General features: G+C 38.1%; 1 protein-coding gene across 1 annotated transcript in view; it reads left to right on the top strand.

Annotated features, from left to right (window-relative positions):
- LOC149316943 (unconventional myosin-X) overlaps positions 1 to 20,586 on the top strand; it is a 199,075-nt gene that overhangs the window by 102,624 nt on the left and 75,865 nt on the right. The window contains exons 5-17 of the mRNA XM_089516575.1: positions 7,065 to 7,199; positions 8,821 to 8,945; positions 10,066 to 10,079; positions 10,185 to 10,269; positions 11,206 to 11,309; positions 13,065 to 13,194; positions 14,472 to 14,590; positions 15,771 to 15,917; positions 16,018 to 16,118; positions 16,733 to 16,799; positions 18,629 to 18,721; positions 20,041 to 20,109; positions 20,310 to 20,392. Coding sequence (XP_089372701.1) covers positions 7,065 to 7,199; positions 8,821 to 8,945; positions 10,066 to 10,079; positions 10,185 to 10,269; positions 11,206 to 11,309; positions 13,065 to 13,194; positions 14,472 to 14,590; positions 15,771 to 15,917; positions 16,018 to 16,118; positions 16,733 to 16,799; positions 18,629 to 18,721; positions 20,041 to 20,109; positions 20,310 to 20,392 — 1,272 coding nt within the window. The remainder of the gene's footprint in view (positions 1 to 7,064; positions 7,200 to 8,820; positions 8,946 to 10,065; positions 10,080 to 10,184; positions 10,270 to 11,205; positions 11,310 to 13,064; positions 13,195 to 14,471; positions 14,591 to 15,770; positions 15,918 to 16,017; positions 16,119 to 16,732; positions 16,800 to 18,628; positions 18,722 to 20,040; positions 20,110 to 20,309; positions 20,393 to 20,586) is intronic.

Here is a 20,586-nt window from a genome sequence, read left to right as displayed (position 1 = left end):
TGATTGGTTGTCTTCTCTTTTCCCTGTGCTGTTTATTGGCATAGCTGGAAAAAGGGCTAAGTACACTGGCTACCACAGAGACAGAGGAAGTAGAAAATGCGAATTTCTACAATGGAGTCCAGGAAGAAATTGACAGCACACCAAAACAGGATTGTTTGGTAATCATAGCTGATTGGAACGCCAAAGTAAGAAGCAGAGCAGAATCAGATGCAGTAGGAAGATTTGGGTTGCAGGTAAGCAACTAATACGTTTTGCGAGGCCAAAAATCTAATAATAATAATGATGATGATGATTTATTTCTAGCCTGCCCAATCACGAAGAATCTGGGCGGATTACAACAATAAAATACATCAAATTACAGTAGAGTTAAAAAAAAGTATTCATCGCAAATACTTTCTTCATACAACCAGAGAAGAGATTGTACACATGAACATTGCCAGATGGTTAACACAAAACCCAAAGAATTATATAATAGGCAACATAAAATGGTGAAGCTCCATTCTTGCTGCAAAAGCAAGACCAGGTGCAGACTGTGGCACAGACCATGAACTACTAATTTCCAGAATTAGAATAAAACTGAAGAACACCAAATCAATCTCCATGCCAAAATATTATCTGAATAACATTCCAACGGGATTTTTAAAAAGTGTGAGAAATAGATTTGCATTCTTGAGCCTAGTCAACGAGGACGCAGAAGAACTATGGACAGAAGTCAGAGACATGGTCAAAGAGGAATGCAGAAAGACAATACCATTGGCCAAAAAGAAGAAGAAACAATGGATGACAGATGAAATGCTTCAAGCAGTCAAAGAAAGATGAGAAGCAAAAGAAAAGGGAGACAGGTACAAATTCAGAACCATGAATTCTCCCGTCCAACGGTTAGTGCACAAGGATAAAAAGAACTACTATGGCAAGCAGTGCAAAGAAATAGAAGCCGACAACAAAAACAGAAGAAGAGACCTGTTCTGCAAGATGCAGGAACTTAAAAGAGAAATTTAAACCAAGGATGGGGATGCTCTAGGCTCAGAAAAGGAACATAATAATAATATAATGAAATAAAAAATGATGAATACAATACACAGAATACAGTGGACCCTTGTTATACGCTGGGGTTTGGTTCCAAGATCCCCCATGTATAACAAAATCCGTGTATGCTCAAGTCCCATTAAATATAATGACATAGCAAAATGGTGCCCTTCATAAAAAATGAAAAATCAAGGTTTGATATTTGAAATTTATACTTTTTTGGAACATTTTCAAACCATGGATGCTTGAATCCATATATAAAAAAAAATCTGTGTATAAGAAGGGCCGACTGTATTAAAATGTGAAACAGATTGACACATGGGAAGAAGAAACCACTGAACCTCTGAAGATGCACCTCAAATTCTAGAAAGCAGAAGAATAAATTACCAGGAACAAATGACATAGCAATAGAACTGTTATAATGCACAGAGACAGAATCAAGTACTGTTCGAATTAAAATTTGCTGGAGCGTGGCTTTGGTGCAACTTCTGGACTCTTAGGACGCATGCATCATTGAAACACCATACCTCCACTGTGACTCGAAGCAGCTTTATTTTGGCTGTCTGTAACAGGCCATAGAAAACAAAACAATGGCCCATAGACCACCAAAAAGCAGACACAAAATATTGTAGTAACTATAGAACCATCGCATTACTTGTCCATTCAAGTAAAGTCATGCTCAAAATTCTGCAGAAAAGACTCCTGCCATTTATGGAGAAAGAAATCCCAAAGATATAAGCTGGATTCAGGCAAAGAAGAAGCACTAGGGACCACATTTCAAACATACTGTAGTGCACCAAGGAATTCCAAAAGAAAATCTTCACGTCTTTGATTACACCTTTGACTGTATTTATCATGGAAAACTATGAAATGCTCTCAAAGAAATGGGAGTGCCACTAAATTTGATAATCCTGATGTGTAATTTATACTTAGGTCAAGAGGCTGCCATCAGAACAGAATAAGAGGTCAATCAGCAGAGGGGTAAGGTAAGGCAGCATACTATCATCCTATTTATTCAACCTGGATGCAGAAAATATAGTATGAAAAACAAGCCTAGACTCAGAGACAGGGAGAGTGAAGATTGGAAGAAGGAACATCAACAACCTTAAATATGCAGACATCACAATATTACTAGCAGAAAACAGCAAGAACTTGGAACAATTACTGAGGTAGGTTAAAGAAGAAAGTACCAAGGCTTAATTCTAAACATCAGGAAAATAAAAATAATGACCATAGAAGATCTTCAAAAAAGTCATCCGAGATAATAAGAAAATTGAAATAGTCAAAGAGTTCCCATACCTTGGATCAAACAGTGATCGGAATGGAGACTGCATCAAGAAATTAGGAGACTAGGATTGAGAAGAGCAGCTATTAAAGAACTAGACAAAGTCCTAAATTGCAAAGATAGAACTTTGAACACTAAAGTGAGGGTTGTCCAAGCCCTAGTATTCCCAGTCACTATGTATGGATGTGAGAGCTGGACAGTGAAGAAAGCTAATAGTAAGAAAATCAATTCATTTGAGATGTGGTGCTGGAGGAAAGTGTTGATGATACTGTGGGCAGCCAAGAAGGCAAACAAATGCGTTCTAGAACAGATCAAGCCTGAATCCTCCCTGGAAGCCATGATGAACAAATTAAGCTGTCATACTTTGGCTACATCATGAATTATTAGAAAAGACGGTGATGCTCGCAGAGGTAGAGGGCAAGAAAAAGAGAGGAAGATCACATGCCAGATGTGTAGACTCAGTCAGAGAGGCCATGGACCTGAGCCTGGAGGACCTGGGCAGAGTGGTTGAGAATAGGGGGGCTTGGAGTTGCCTTGAATTGAGGTTGACTCAAGGGTAGTTAACAACAATAAACACTCCCCCCTTTGAAATAAAATGATTTTGGGATATAGGAACATAAAATATTGTTCTTTCACAGATGCTTCCATTTTGTTAATGTTATGTCACTGTTGTAATTGTTAACATGTTGTACACCGCCCTGATCAGTGGAAGGGCGGTATAAAAATAAAACTTTTATTTATTTATTATTATTTATTGTTCTATTTCCCCATTTGGGCTGTCACAGAGGTGTTTAAAAACACTATGAATTGACAGGGTTGCTGCTGCTGCTGAAGTTATATAGGTGAGCTCTGTACCTGTATGTTGGTTTTCTGTAGTAAGAACAGTGTTAACTGGAATAGAGTCCATCCCCTTGACCTGAGTAGGTAGGAATAATGCTGCTGTTCACATCCAGGTCTTCAGATACAAAACCAAAGAATTTAAAAATAAGATAGAATAAGAAGGAAAAACCAATCATTCTTTAAAAAAAAAAGAACTGATTTTGATGTTTGTTTTACTTTTTCTACTTGAGTCCCCAGTTTTATTAGGATCAAAACATGGATGGTATGTGTGTGTGCGCACGCACGCATGCACTATGTTCTTTAAGTTGTTTCTGGCGACCTTAAGGTGAGCCTATCATGAGGTTCTCTTGGCAAGATCAGTTCAGAGGAGGTTTGCCATTGGTGAGAGCATGTGACTAGCCAAGGGATACCCAATGGGTTTCATGGCCAAGTGGGATTACTTGCACTAGTGCATCTGTGTCCCACTGCCCTCTTTTTAAAAAGCCTATCATGCTTGGAGAGAGAGGAGTTGAGAGCACAGAAGTGAAAGGGGAAACAGAGGCCAGATTCCATAGGATGGAACCATGGCTGTTAAAGTGGAATCATCATGCTGTAAACTGTAGTGTGAAAGGGCCCTGCTTAGCTCCATGCTTATGTGCCATTGTACCATGCTCAAGTGTTGTGAGATACTGTATTATTATACCACATTGTATTTAGTCCTTTTATAGTTAATATATAAAGTGTGTGTGTATACAACAGTATGAAACATTTTAGAACTTTTTTTTGCAGTATCTGATTTGTGAGAGCAGCAGTCGCCCTCTAGTGTCTTGTCCAATTATTTCCTGCTTTGTGTAGACCTAGTAATCTGAATATATAGTACTGTATAGTGACTGTATAATTATAATGATTTATAAGGTCATTGTCATTTAAAATATATGTTTTCTTCAACTGGAAAAGCATGAGGGGTATTCCACAATATATTGCTTTATACTTCAAATAGATACATATTCATTCTGGTAACTAATGTAAGAGAAGGAGCTGTTAAACTAGGAGTGTTCTGATCCAGATCTTGCCTTGTGGAGGCCTTAGCTATTCACCTCTTCTCTCTGTTTCATACTTTGGCTTACTTTGTTGTCCTCCAGTTGTTTGGACTACAGAATCCGCCAGCTTCCTGAAGCATGGATGATGGAAGTTGTGGTCTAAAGCATCTAAGGGGTACCAGATGAAGGCAGGCTGGAAGGAGTATGTCTGTATGTGTGTATTTACATGTGTGTGTGTGTGTGTGTGTGTGTGTGTGTGTATATATATATATATATATATATATATATATATATATATATACCTTTTTCCCAACCATGTAATTCAAGGAAGCATTTTTTTGTTGTTGTCAACTATCTTCAAATCGAGTGCATGACTAGCGCCTCGTGGCGTCTCTTCCAGGGAGCAAGAAGGAGCGCGATTTTGGCTGCTGCGGTTCCCGGACGCTGCAACCGGCGGCAGCGCGAGATGGCCCCTTCTGGGCCATCTGTAACGCACCAGTGTTTTCTTGCTTATGGTTCCAGAAAGGCCAAACTAGTCTGCCCCTCCACTACCCAGATTAGAGCAGGTGTTCAAAGGGAAGAGCTGCAGGCTATGTCTTCATATGTTGTTAGCCACCTGTGCTGTCCACATGTTTCAACCCACATAATAGCAGCCTTGCACTTCTTTGAAAGCAGCCTTTTTTTGGCTCTGACCTAAACCAATTGTTAGTCCCAACCAGAGTACATCCACTGAACTAATGGTAACTTCATACGTCAACCCTTATCCATATTCCAGTGATTCAGTTAATCTGCTTGAACTGGGACTAACAAATAGGAGTCAGGCCTCTGTATATTGCTAAGACCTTCAAAACAAAGTCATTCTCTGGTATTGTATTCTGCCATCTTTCCCTATTGATTGTGAGAATTTTATTTATAGTTGCTATTGGTAACTGTAGGTAAAACCTACAACCCCTCATAATGAGTTTTATTAACTTACTGATGTAGAGCATATGAAGGAAACAAATCAAGTCTTTTTTCCTAATTCTTTTTCTTTGATGAGTTGAAAGCAGCCAAGATTGTTGGGGAGGTAGTTGGAAGGAAGGATTCTTCTTGTGAGATAGTTATGCCTGAGGTGTGAAATTCATCCGATAATGGATTTTTAGCTTTAGCATCTTCAGGTTAATAGAAACATAAAGCAAGTTACTGTTTGGACAAACATCAAACTTTCATGGAGAGATTTTTTTCAAGATAAAAATGTGCTTGATGAACTCATCAGACATTAGAGCTTTATATTTTACCTATTGTGGCAGATAATACAGAGCAGAAATTGAACTGGAGTGTGTTTGAAGTGTCTTGCTTTGTTACATTACAGAAAAGTCCAAAGATACCAAAGTTGAATTTTCATATTCTACTTTAAAATTAGTTTTTCAGCGGATGGTTTCAGCAACTCAGCAGGATAATGGCGGGACATTACAGCAGGACTCTTCCCCACAGCAGAGTTTAGCAAAGTTACTTTTTAGAATGTAGCACCCATAATTCCCCACCCAGCTTGACATGTAGTAGTCCAAACAGTTGCCATTGCAGTGATAAAATATCATTTTCCTTAGCTCTTTCCTACAATCTATCTCCATGTTGATTGATTGTGTAAGATAGTATGGTATAGTAATAGCATGCAGGGCGGGTGGGTGTCACCCTTTCTTCCCAGTGCCTTGGCTCTGATCTGTTTCAGTGCTTCTCCCTTGGGATTATTTTTACCCTCAGCAATGATCTGTCACTGGTCAATCTTAGTCATAGCAGAACCATTAAGTGCATAATGGGTTGAGATGATATATGAGTAAGTATAATATCACCTCTGTCAAACAAGATCAGTGCACAACCTGATAATGTGCCAAAGTCTTGGTTTTCTATGATTCCAAACAAAACTGTACCACAGTTCTCAGAAATCGTAGCTATTAATAAAGCTATTAAGAAAGAACATAAGATTAATAATACTTTTTTCTGTTTAATTCACTTACTACAGTGGGCTGTTTTGGTGGCTGAAAACATAATGCAATGTTGTTGTTGTTGTTGTTGTTAACTGCCCTCGAGTCAATGTTGACTCATGGTGACCCTGTATATGAGACATCTCCAAAATGCCTCCCTCCCTGCTCATCCTGCAGGCTCAGGCCCATGGTCTCCCTAATGGAGTCTGACCATCTGATGTGTGGTCTTCCTCTCTTTCTACTGTCTTGCACTTTTCCTAGCATCATTGGCTTTTCTAATGAGTGATGCCTTCTCATGGTGTGATTAAATACAACAGCCTCAATTCAGTCATCCTGGCCTCTAGGGAGAGTTTAGGCTTGATCTGTTTTAGGACCCATTGGTTTGTTTTTTTGGCTGTTCACAGTATCCTTAGCATTCTTCTCCATCACTACATCTCAAATGAGTTGATTTTCTTTCTATCAGCTTTCTTCACTGTCCAGATCTCATATCCATACATGGTGACTGGGAATACTGTACTATGGCTTGCACAACCTTAGGTTGTTAATGTTCACTTCCTCTGATCTTCACTCCTCCTGCCTCTGAGTCTAAGCCTGCTCTGCTTATGATATTTTCTGCATTCAGATTGAACCAATAGGGTGATAGATTGCAGCCTTGCCTGACCCTTACCCTGCCATCTTTAAAGCAATGCACATAATATAGGGAGAAGCGGGAGATATAAATAATGATAATGATAATGATAATGATGATGATGATGATGATGATGATGATTATTATTATTATTATTATTATTATTATTATTATTATATTGCACGGCAGCTGCCAGTCACAGACCAAACAACTTTTTCAGTAAAATCATTTGCCAGTCTCTGGTAAGTTGCCATGATTTTGACAGGGGTTTTTCATAGAAGTTTTATTGTGCTTTTGTTTTCTAGTGGTGAAAGTGGTGCTGGTAAAACGGAGAGCACTAAGTTGATTCTGAAGTTTTTGTCTGCGGTGAGCCAACATTCACTGGAACTCTCTCGTAAGGAGAAGACCTCTAGTGTTGAACAAGCAATTTTGGAGAGCAGGTATTGTGTTGATAGTGTCACTTTTGTTCCACAGGACTTTGCAGAGGATAAATTAACAATAAGGAAAGCCTGTTGAAGGATGATATGCCAAAACAGATGATTTCCTACTTAGCTGTTAGAAAACAAAACTGCTACAGTACTTGGAAGCAGCAAATAAACCAGTTTTCCAGATTAGACTTTTACCTTTTGAAAGAACATCTTTTTTTGTTTCCCTCATGTGTATAGTACACAGTTGTAGATCTCTGCACTTGCTAAATATGTAGAACCCAAGACAAGAGGTGTGTTCCTATTTTGTTTTGTTTTTTAAAACCTAAACAAGGTCATCATACAGGATCATCTGACCTTCTTGCAGTGCCATAAAATGTTTGTCTAAATAGTGCCCTAGAAATGTAAGGACAAATTATTGCATCAGACCAAAGGCTTGAGCAGTCCACTGTCCTGTTTCCACCACGGTTATCTTGATTCCTCTGGGAAAGCCATAAGCAGGACTTAAGAACCGTAACCCTCTCCTGCTGTTGTTTCCCCTGCAACAAGCATCCACAAGGACATTAAGTGATGAGTTATTTCAGTGAAAATATAAGTATGAATGTAAACATGTGTATGATACAGCCAGACTCTTCAGATGACTGGACGTAGATATGGCTCCTCGCTGAATATACATTTGGTGGCAAACTGGGGCTTGCCTTTATATGATGTAGAAAATGACTGATTATTTGTTGATTTAAAAAACCTAAGTACTTGCCCTTTACAAACCTACAGGATGGGGAACATTTCAAGAGCCCTGTATTACTCTTTTGCAGATGTTGTTCTTACATGTATATAATTTATGATACACTTATTTTACGTTGCCAGGTAGATTAAAAATAAATAGTTTTCTTTATCTGAAGGAGCTTACACTTTAATTGCAAGTTTCATCGATGAATGAATATGGCAAAAGGAGAGACATGAAAAGTGTTGCAAGGGTCACATAGCTGTGGTTAAATGTCTTCACAGCATCTTTGTATGACTTAATAATAACTGGTCTGCACTAATTATAGTTCTTTAACTTTACTGTGAGGGGAGCGAGAAAATACGAATACAAGAGGTTAAAGGGACTAGTAGGCAAATGGATATGAAAAGACAGCATGGTATAGTAATTTCTGGTTTCCAGTGAACCTATTAATGGATGACAGGGAGGGATGAAATTCCTTTGCTTTACTGCCCAACCCTTTAACTTACATCTCCTGTCGCCTCTCCATTTTCATGGACTTGGAATCTGCGTCTCTCACCTGTTTGCAGGTGGCAAACGGAGGGGGACAAAATGGGGTGCACACTACCATTCAAGCCAATGGGGCTTAAATATTGGCGATTTTCTGTATTTTGGGGTGGGGGGGTCCAGAACGGATCCCCCGTGAAAACAGAAGGGCAACTGTAGCTGAAGAGTTATGTCTCCAGTTTTACTATCAGTTCTAAATCTTGATGCAAATGTGTCTTGAGTGCAGTGGAAGACTTCAGGGGAAGAGGACTCTTTACACAGGATGAATTTTAAAATAAATAAATAAATAAAAATCCAAGTTCTAATGATGAGGTTTATTGCAATTGCTGTGGCTAATTCATACTTCTGGTGTGTATTTTTCCACAGCCCAATTATGGAAGTTTTTGGCAATGCAAAGACTGTTTACAATAACAACTCAAGTCGCTTTGGGAAATTTATTCGGCTAAACTTTTGTCAGAAAGGCAACATTCAGGGAGGGAAAATAGTAGATTGTATCCTTTGAGTTTTTTGTGATTGCTTTTGTATGACAGTATGATAACTGCATGTACTGGTATATAGTGAACAAATGAAACCTTGTCTGCCTTTCGATCAGTATCCCACATCTCTTAAAAACAGTTTGTACACTCAGTAGCATACTTCTTCTATCCTTTTATCATAGATTGTCATAGAATGCTGTTGAGGAAGAATAATTTTTAAGTTAAAAAAAAATCTACCTGTTGCTTCAACTGAATCCTTGGGGGTAATTCTGTCCAAGCCACCTTTTGACTAGGCCAAAGGGAATGACAGAATATCAGATAAATTCAACATTCAAAATTAGCTGGATTGTCATCTGAATCCACATGTGCATGTTGTGATTAACCAGTGGCAAGGTTACTTCAAGTTGCAGTCAGGAGGAGGAGGAGGAAAAGTAAGAGGCCCCATAGAGCCTGGCTTTAAGTTAGTTAAACATTCTTGATGGCTTTGCCCATCCTATGCTGTGGCTTATCTCTGGTTTGGTAAGCAAAATAAGAAATGAGGCCCTGATCATTATTCATTTAAAACATTTCCCAGTTGGCAAAGCCCATGGGACATTTTATGAAAAACAAAAACATTCCCCAACATTACAGATTTTGCAATAAATGCAAAAAACCAAGTATTAAATAGTCATCACTAGGGAAGAAGTGCTGTCTTGTCCTTTAGGAATACAAGGATGGCTGCAACTGTAATGGCAGTAGGTAAATTATGTGACTCTCTCTGTGTGGGAGGGAAGGAGGCAGAAGAAAACAGAAACCTCTCTTCCAAATTGTATATGAAAAATGGCCAAATGCATCCTGCATATCTAATCATTTTCCTTTAGTTACTGACAGAAATTTCACCAAGATTGTTTTTATCCAGACATAGAACTGAGCAACGAATAAACAAATTGCCTTTAAAACTGTCACCCAATGACACGATTAAAAATACTTTTTAAAAATACTGATGGACACAGCAAGCTCTGCCACCTTTTATGATACTTCTGTAAAACAAAACCTTTACCAAGCAAGTATGTGTACGTAAGGTATTGTGTTCTCCCTCCTCATGCTCAGCAAAACCATTTTATTCCTTGACCCATCTACCTGTTACCTGCAAAAGATTTATTAGAGAAGGTAAGAAAATAGCTGTTTTTTCTTAACCATTTAAAAAAAATAGTTTTGCTGAGAATTTCAACTGTATAATGTTTAATATGTCCCTAAACATATTTTCTCTCATAGAATCGAGTAGTAAGGCAAAACCCAGGAGAGAGAAATTATCACATATTCTATGCCCTGCTGGCAGGGATGGAGGGAGAAAAAAGAGGTGAGAGCCTGTCTTCTGACTGAATAATTTTTCACAGTGTCTTTTTGTCAGGTGTTTCCCAAAGATTACTCTTCCTTACATTTGTGGTTGACACCATAAATCTTGTTAAATAAGTAGATAATATGTGTGTATGTATGTGTATGTGCATGTGTGGAGAGCGAGAGAGAAAGAATGAAAGTAAATACAGATAGTGCAATTATATTTATGTACACACACACACACATACACAGACACACACACACAAGCAGACATACAGAAGTGCTACCTTCCCACACACCAAACAAATCTCCATTTCCCACTGACGTCTCAGTGCACCTTATTCCATGTTCTGCCATATGTGAGCTGCATTCCATTTGTTTTGGTTTTGATTAAGATACTGCCACGCAGAACAGGTGCTAATCTCTGCCCCTCACTCCAGTAAACTCCCTGTTATTACACAGAAAACAGAAATATGTGAATAGTGATAGAAAGAAGTAATTTTCAGGGAAAGTGGAAGCAGGATAGGAAATGTCACCAGTCCTTGTGGACAGGGGAACCTGCTAGGAAAGGCATATTAAGGGAAATGTGTCAATTCTAGATGTTAAAGGCATACAGAAAGTCAGAATTTTCTGTCATACTTGTAACATTCCTTGCCCCTTTTGAAATTTGCTAAGTCAAAGTTCAATCATTTTTGCACAGAATCCTATGAGGTTTCATTTCTTAGGAATCGTGTGTGCATTTCTTGTGTATGATAGAAACATCACTTTTCGATTACTGCTATTGCTTACTGAAATTACTTGTTTGTGTTTGTTAAATTCCTGAGAAAAGACATTAAGAAATGTCAGATAAAATGACAGGTGATAATGTTTTATGTTACTTCTCTTGTGTATCGGAAGTAAATTACCTTTCTGTATTTTATGTATAATAATGTAATATAGTTGTTTCTCTTGTTTCTAGATGCATTTTACTTATCTGCACCAGAGAACTATCACTACCTGAATCAGTCTGGATGTGTAGCAGACAAGACAATCAATGACAAAGAAACTTTCAAAGAAGTTATTGTGAGTTTAACAAGCTTCTTCTTTACAGCAGGGGTGGGAAACACTTGTCCATAGGCTCTATCCACCTCACAGAATCCAGTGTAGCTCCAGAGCTGTCTCAACTTGTCTTCCTCTCAGGAATCTCCAGATGGATTGTTAAGTGCTGCTGCTTGGATGCCCTCTGAGTGTCTTTGGAGAACAGCACTCTCTTGTCTGTGCTTCCTTCCACCCAGCAGCTCTCTTAGGAAAAACCTGGTAGAGGGTAGTGTTGAATGCCATTTCTCCAAGGGACTTTCTTTGCCTTGGAGTTCTAGTTATCCAATAGATGCAGATACAAGACAGGGCAGGGAGATTAGCAAAGGCATCCGTTTTACCTGAGATGACGTTTCCTGTGGTTCAGTTGCTCTCCTTAGTTTTCCTTTCTTTGAATATATATCTGCAAACAATGTACATAGTAAACAAAGGATGAATTTTCTTTCTTTAGATGTTTCCAGGACTGTTACTACACCTTTTAAATAGATGGTATGGTTGCCCTGCACTGTTTAGCATAAAAATAGAAGTGGACTTGGAGAAACTTCCATTTTTATTTATTTGTTTATTTATTTATTTATTTATTTATTTATTTATTTTTGTTATGGGAGAGCAGTCCATTAAGAGTACCAGAGATATAAAAATGGCCCCTAGACCCACCACAGTTGTCAACCCTTGCTGTAAATTCAGGGTGATCAATTGTATGAAGGGGCAAGAACCTAGTTCACCCTAGTTCCCCTCAACATACTGCACACACACACACACACAAAATGAGATGAAATAACTCCATTTAGTAGTCCCTCTCGAAATGGTGACTGGAAATAAAGTTGCCTCACTTCCTGTTGACATTTTAAGAGGGATTACAGGGAAAGGTAAGAGGCGTTTTTGAGGGTTGTGGGGTTAATGGGTTTGGGTGGGTTTCTGTCAAAACATTACAGTGAGCCCTTGTTATCCGCTGGGGTTTAGTTCCAGGACCCACGTGGATACCAAAATCTGTGGATGCTCAAGTCCCACTAAATACAATGGCATAGTTAACTGGTGTCCCTTATATAAAATGGCAAAATCAATGTTTACTTTTTGGAATTTTTTAAAAAAATGTTTTCAAGCTGTGGATGCTTGAATTCATGAATGAAAAATCCGTAGATGGAGGTACAATATGCAAATCACATTGGAAGGTTTTAGGGTACAAGATGGAGGGCATCAGGGACTGCAAAAGTGTGGTTTAGGAGCTGCATGCAGCCCGTAGTCCACAGTTCGCCCACCCCTGCTATGGATGGACCCTGTGGCATCAGCAATATTGAGATCTAGTTCACACACTCATAACCATTTGGCATAAACTGTCTTCCAAATATTTATTTTATTAATTTAAATCTCCTTCCCTTGGCCTCCTCCCAGTATCAGTGCAGGAAAAGGAATAGGGCTATAGATCTCTGATTCCATGCCAGCTCTTAAAGACTGCATCCCTTTGGTTTACTGTGAATTTTGTGAAATTGAAAAACAAAGAAGATACCCACCTGTATTCCCATTATAGTAATTATACAACCACTGGTATTGTAGGTATTATTTCTGACTGTATCCTCAGTTTGAGGTTTAGACACAATGTTTCTTTGTGGAAACAAGAAACCTGGGGAAATACAGAGCTGCTTGTATAGACAGAAGGGGGGGAAAAACCCTAATATTCGACTTCACAAAAAAGATATTGTGTCAAACACTCGTAGTTCAATCACATTGTGTCTTTTCTACTAGACGGCTATGGAAGTGATGCAGTTCACCACTGAGGAGGTGCGAGATGTTCTTCGACTTCTTGCTGGCATTTTGCATCTTGGCAACATTGAATTTATAACTGCTGGTGGAGCACAGGTGTCATTCAAAACAGGTGAGAGAGCTGGCTGCTCATGTGTATCATTTTATTTATCTCCTGCCTCTCTAGTTCAAACACAGCACTAATGAAATTTTGCTAAATAAGTTTAAAACCATCAAATCAACTATTTTTCACACCCCCAAATTCAATTTTTCATAATTTACACTGATTCCCTTTGAAAATAAAAACATACTAAACTTGACGGTAGTAGGGGGTGAGAAATGCATTCAGCTAAAGAGAAATAGACTTTGTGAACAAGAAATTGATGCTGAGGTTATCTATCTGAGCCAGCATGGTGTAGTAGTTTGAGCATTGGACAATGACTCTGGAGACCAGGCCTCAAATCCCCATGTGGGCATGGAAACCCACTGGGTAACCTTGGGCAAGTCAAACACACTGAGCCTCAGAAAACCCCATTATAGGGTCCCCTTAGGGTTTCTGTAAGTTAAAGGCACATACAACAACAACAAGGTTGCCTATCACTGTTTGGACTACTGTAATGCACTCTGCTTGGGTCTGCCTTTGAAGAGTGTTCGGAAACTTTAGCTGGTGCAAAGAGCTGCAGCCAGGCTGTTAACAGGAGCAGGTTACAGGGACCACACAATGCCCCCTTGAAATAGCTCCACAGGTTTCCAGTTCGTTTCCGGGCACAATTCAATGTGCTGGTTATGACATATAAAACCCTATATGGCTCAGGTCCAGGCTATTTGGCACACCATATCTCTGTGTATGAACTGGCCCGGGTTCTGCGATCCTTGGGAGAGGCCCTTCTGTACATCCCACCATCATCGCAAGCATGGTTGGTGGGGACAAGAGAGAGGACCTCTTTTGTGGCTGCCTCTAGACTGTGGAACTTCCTGCCCAGGGAGGAAGGCCAGAATGGCCCCTTCCTTGTTATCCTTCCACTGGCAGACTAAGATCTATCTGTTTAGACAGGCTTTTAAAACAAAGTTTTTAAAGCATGGGATGACATTGCATTGTTTTAAAGTATTTTTAACATTTTTATATTTTTAATTGTATTTTATTATTTTAATATGTAACTTGTTTTAATATTGTAATAATTGAATTCTATTTTAATGTACTATTTTTGTATGTTTTAATTGTATTGTTTTTTAATGTTGTGAATCACCCTAAGTCTCAGTTTTGGAAAAGAGTGGGAAATAAATAAATAAAATCACTTGCTTTTTCCTCCATAGATGGCCTTAGGTTTCAGTTGTCATCCCACATGCTACTGCTCTGCTTGCCAATATCAGCTTCTAATCATTTCTTTTATTTATTATCCTTGTTGCTAGCTCTGGGTAGATCCGCAGAGTTACTTGGGCTGGACTCAACACGACTAACAGAAGCATTAACACAGAGATCAATGATACTCAGGGGAGAAGAAATTTTAACACCTCTCAATGTACAGCAGGTAAAATCAAATTACTCTGGAATGTTTAAAATATATTTAGTTATCTGTGAAATTACTGATTTCTGTTGTGTAAGCATATGTGGCTTCTTGACTATGCTACAGATTTTTGTTTACATGCAGTGGGAGACCAAACATGACTGAAGAAGGCCATGCCTTTTATTTTCATGCTAGGGTTGTAAGGCTTGCTCATTGCGCCCTGGAAACAACATTACTATGGGCCCGTATAGACAGGCCAAAATAAAGCTGCTCCGGGTCACTTTGGAGGTATGCTGTTTAAATGATGCATGCGTCCTAAGAGGCCAGAAGTCATGCCAAAGCCACTTTCCAGTCCTAAGGACTGGACCACAGCTTTATTTTGGCCTGTCTGTATGGGCCCAAAGAGACAAAGTGATATGCAGTGAAACCTTTTCCCATGACAGGTGCATCACTTTGGTGTGGTTCATCCTATTGATGGGTACTGCTCTAGCATAATAATAAAACAAACCAAATGACAGTAATTTAGAACATAAACTCAGGTGCTTGAATTGTAAAGAAGCCTAAGATAAATCATTAATCACTGTTGAGGTGTTAAGCTGGTGACCAAAATAGTAGAGATGCATGTACATCTGTATCCTCATGGAAAAATGAAAATTTTGTCTTCATTGGGACAGTACTGGTTTCCATGTGGAGAAACAAGTGAGCATCTTCTTTTGAAGGAAATGAGGAATTGTTGGGGGTGAAAATACAAGTCACTGCTCAAGTGGTTGTTCAGAGATTTATTATCATTTATGAAGTGGTTCCAAACTGATTATGTTCACCAGAACTCCTCTTCCACAGAGTTTCCAGAAAAACCTTTCCTATTATCTGTCTTGCTTGTCTTTTGACTTTTTAGTGCATCAGTATCTATCAGAATTCTGATCTACATCTAAAACTTTTTTGGGGTATAGGATACTTCCAAATATTTAAAATATTTGGATAAATGTTCAAATATTTGCTCTGGTTATAAAATAAAGGTAGAAAATACATATATTTCTAACACTTTCATTGAGCAGAAGTTTGGAAGGGCAGGAAAACCTGTTAATTCATCAGTGTACATTTATATATTATTATACCTTGTTAAGTCTATGTGCCATGTGCTTTGAGCTGTTCTGTAGGAAGGTCGTCATGACAAAAATGTATTTCCTGATTTACCTCTCACCAGGCAATAGACAGCAGAGATTCAGTAGCTATGGCACTTTATTCCCAGTGCTTTGCCTGGGTTATTAAAAAAATCAACAGCAGAATAAAAGGCAAAGATGATTTCAAGTCCATTGGAATCTTAGACATCTTTGGATTTGAGAATTTTGAGGTATGTTCCAAACATTTTTAACCTGCTTTTTCTTGCATATTTTGACTCAGATTGTCACTTGCTGAGGGTATTATTTGTTTTATGGCTTGTCTTTTTCCAGGTTAATCGTTTTGAGCAGTTTAATATTAACTATGCAAATGAAAAACTTCAGGAGTATTTCAACAAGCACATTTTTTCATTAGAGCAATTGGAATATAGCCGGTAAGAATTACAAAGGGTGTGTGTGTGTGTGTGTGTGTGTGTGTGTGTGTGTGTGTGTTTCCGGCCATAGTCTTAGAAGTGGTTTTTTTTGGGGGGGAGGTATTTTATTGCTCTGCTCCCTTAACACATTGTAGATCATCAAGTTCCATCACACTATTATTGTAAATCCCTAGATTTATCTCTAATTTCACTCAGGTAGGTAGTCCTACTTATGCAGGTCACAACTTTTTTATACTGTCATTTATTCTTTGTAGCCTCTGTGACTTACATATATGGGTCACTCTGTGCCTGCACAGAGATCTGTGGAAGCTTCCATAGTGGTGTTTTGGCAATAATCCTGTCCCCTTGTCTGCATACATATGAGCTGTGCATTCCCAATGAAATCTAGTTCCTTTTTGTCTGTCATTGTGATACGATCATTGGGAAGTCTCAGTGCTTTGGCTTATTGTGGTCAATTCTTTCTTATGCATAGTTACTAGAGCCAGTTCATCAACTAGTGACTGGACTTATGTGATGAGAAGAAACAAGGATATTTCCTTCGGTATCCCTAAAGAGCAGAGTAAAAATTCTTCCTTTTTGTAACCATAATAAAATCTCTTTCTTTGTTCTGCTAGAGAAGGACTCCTATGGGAAGACATTGACTGGACAGATAATGGAGAGTGCTTGGATCTTATTGAAAAGGTAAATACACATTGTACTGTGTAGTGCAGATATTTATCTACAGTGATTTTATTGTTAATGACATAAAGAGGATTTTTTGCTCAGAAACAATCTGAGAATTTGAGATAATGATGACAATAGAATGGAGGATGAGAAAGTTGTATATATAATAAAGAGTTACGAAATCAGAAATATTGCCATACATGAATACAAAAAGTTGATCTGTTAATATGCTTGTTTTAAACATCACCAATGTGATGCATCTCTTAGGACTGTAATATTTTAACAAACAAAAGCATTTCTATTCTTCTGTTTACTGTAATATAGTACAAAATTGTCTGAACAATAACAGTCATGCACCAGTCACAGCCTTGATTAAGGATGTTGTCCATTTATCTTCATATACCTCTTAAAATAATAGAATCATAGAGTTAGAAGGGATTAGAAGGAACATCTTGTCCAGCTTCCTGCTGTATAGGAATATACAGCTAAAGCGCTTCTGAAAGATTGCCATCCAGTCTCTGTTTAAAGACTTCCAATGAAGGAGAATCCATCACCTTCCAAAGGAGTCCCTTCAACTGCTTAACACCTCTTACTGTCAGGAAGTTCTTCTTGAACTTCCTTCCTTGCAACCTTAATCAAGTTAGTTTGTGTCCTTTCTCTCTAATGACAAAAAATGATCTTGCTCCATCATTCCCTTCAGAGATTTAAAGCTAGCTATCACGTCATCAGTTTTATCATCATTGTATGGGGTTCATCTCATTTATGAACTGCTTCTGAGTTAAAACTTGACTTTCTTTCTTCTAATGGCTTTAACCTTAATAGTTTTCTTTTTTTAAACTGATATTTGAATTTAAGTACATTTTGTTTAATTTTATTCATTAGAATGTATAGTTCGTATAGAATACTGGAAGTTTTCCCTCATCACATCTCTAGCACACTGTAAATAACACTTGTCTCCTACTGTGCCTCTCTAGTTCTTTGGGAATAACACTTGTCTCTTACTGGAGGACATATAAAGCAACCTAATTTGAGGAATTCCTGAGTCTAGAGCAGTGGTCCCCAAATTGAGCCCTTTAAGAGATTTTGGACTTCAGCTCCCAGAAGCCTTAGCCATGTTGGCCAATAGTCTGGGATTCTGGGAGATGAAGTACAAAATCCCTTAAAGAGCAGTTTGGGGTCCACTGGTCTAGAGTTATACATTATGGCAGAGGTACTGCTGCTGCAGTAGTAGCATTTATCCAACTCACCACGATTTCATAAGTAATTCAGATCTTGAGGTGCATGTGCACAATTTGTGACATGACATTAATGTGCTATGGAATTCCCTATACCTTCACTGGCTACTACAGAGGAAAACTTCTGAGCAATAATATCAGTTCATGTTGTATATCAGTAGACATCACAGGAAGAACACAATGGATGATTTTTGTTCTAAATATTAGCTCTACATTTTCTATAGCATTTGGCTCGGGACACTCAGGTCCAAAACACATTGCAGAAATAATCCAGTTTAAGACCATTTTAACTGCCATGGCTCAAAACTAGGGAAATCTGGGAATTACAGTTTTGTGAGTCATTTAGCCTTCTCTATCAGAGAGCTCTGGTGCCACAATAAACTACAGTTCCCAGGATTCCCTAAACCTGAGCCAGGGCAGTTAAAGCAACTCAAACTGGATTATTTCTGCACTGTGTTTTGGACCTCTGAAGCCCATATTATTCAATCCATTTATGTAGCAGCTCCACTGATATACTCCGCTTGACTGGTTTTCAAAAAAGAATTATTTAAAAAACAAAGAGAAACTGTATGGACAACCTTAACATTGTATTCTTGTGTCTTAATTGTTTAGAAACTTGGTTTATTAGCACTTATCAATGAAGAAAGCCATTTCCCTCAAGCTACAGACAGCACTTTGTTGGCAAAGTTACACATCCAGCATGCTGTAAGTAATGTGCCTGTCATTTGTTTATAGATAAGCCTTACTTGGGGATGGGAGAGAATTTCATTTAGTTAAAATGTTTACATGGACCAGCATAATTCACAATTCTCCAATATGCAGATTGCTGTAGTCTGTCAGGCTGCACAGTTCTTCAGACTGTGCAATAAACAGTTCAGAATAAAAAAAATGTGTATATTAACCTAGATTGTATACAAAAGTACATGTTTTAGGGAACGTTGTATACAAAAATGCATATATTAGAGGACGGTGCAGAATAAATAAATGGTAATTTTCTTCTGTTAAAAATGATTGCGCACAAATGTAGAAATCTGACAGAACAGACTTAGGAAATAATGCATACCAATCTGACATGGACTAGAAATATGCTGATTTGATATTTCCTAGCCGTACTAATTACCTTTCAATATACCTGAAAATTGTGCTATTCAGCTTGTTTGTACCTTGAAGATTTGTAATTTCATCCAGGCAGGTAGTCTTTGTATCAATGCATATAAGAATTATTTCATATTCACATTATTCTTGTTACTGTAGTCTGTTCTTACTTACTGTTCATCATTACTGTCTCCATAATTTGTAGAATAAGTCTACCAGCTGGTGGCCAATCTTTTTTCTTTTTAATAATTAAGTATTTTTATTTGTTTTGTAACAACAACACAAAACAAACAATTAATACATAAGTAACAAATAGCCTTGGAGGACTATATGTAAACTTGCACAATAGCTATCTTTTGTGGGGTGATAGCAGTAACAAAGACATCACTTAGATTCGCTAGTTGATGAAGTTGGGATCAAAGTATCTTTTCAAATAATAGCTTGATGAGTAGGAGACCCGATAGCAAATGAGTTGGTGTTGATGTAATCTATAAAAATTGACCAATCCCCCCAAAAGGTGTGAAGTTTCAGCTAGTGGCCTATCTTAGGCTGATGAGAAGATGACAACCCTTGCCAGAGCTCTCATTTTGCTAGTGTAGCCTTTAAGAACTCAGCTTCTGCTTTATGGCAACCTCTTTAGGACTTTTAAGAAGGGATTGCTCATAGACTTTAGAAAAATCTTGTGAGTTAAAATCCTGGGACCTGCATTGTGCTGATCTTCTTTATGTGGAGAGAATATATACACAAAGAATTAATATATGGAATTTCTGCATTAAGGGATTAATTATCCAAAGTATTTCAAAGCAATGCTAGAGGCAGGCTTTTGTAGAAGCTGATTTTTCAGCAATTTCTCACCAGCATTTTAAAAGACTATTTAATATTGTAACCTAAACAGATTTATATTTCTTTTTGTTTTCATTTGTAAACAGAACAATCCTTTTTATGTGAAACCTAGAGTTGCAGTCCACAACTTTGGAGTGAAACACTATGCTGGAGAGGTAATTTTTGTTTTTTATACATACTGAAATTCATCCCAGTGTGGTAAAGTAGCAATTCCATTTTGCCCTGCAGCCACTTGCAAAATAACCGAAGCATTCAGTTCCTTCTCTTTTCTTTACAATAGTGGCACTGTGAGCTGTTTTTACAATAAAAGGGGCTTTTTTAAACACCCAAGTCTGTTGTTCCTCTTTTCAAATAGGTCCAATATGATGTCAGAGGAATCTTGGAGAAAAACAGGGACACTTTCAGGGATGATCTCCTTAACCTGCTACGAGAAAGCAGGTATGTCAATATTTCATCCAGGGTCTTGTTCTTGAAAGATGGCAAAAATAGCAAGTTGCAGAAATAATGTAGCCTATTATGCAATGCAATCTGTAGTGTGCTGCTCTAAACAAAATCCTACCTCCATTATTAGAAGTTATTATATATTGGAAATACTGTATTTACTATGAAGCACCACAGGATTTAATGGGTTT

Source organism: Sceloporus occidentalis, unplaced genomic scaffold (assembly GCF_023333645.1).
Source record: "Sceloporus occidentalis isolate IW3139 unplaced genomic scaffold, rSceOcc1.0.p SCAF_3, whole genome shotgun sequence".
Classification (NCBI taxonomy): domain Eukaryota; kingdom Metazoa; phylum Chordata; class Lepidosauria; order Squamata; family Phrynosomatidae; genus Sceloporus; species Sceloporus occidentalis.
The sequence above is the reverse complement of the archived record's forward strand: the minus strand, read 5'-3'. Positions and strand labels throughout refer to the sequence as shown.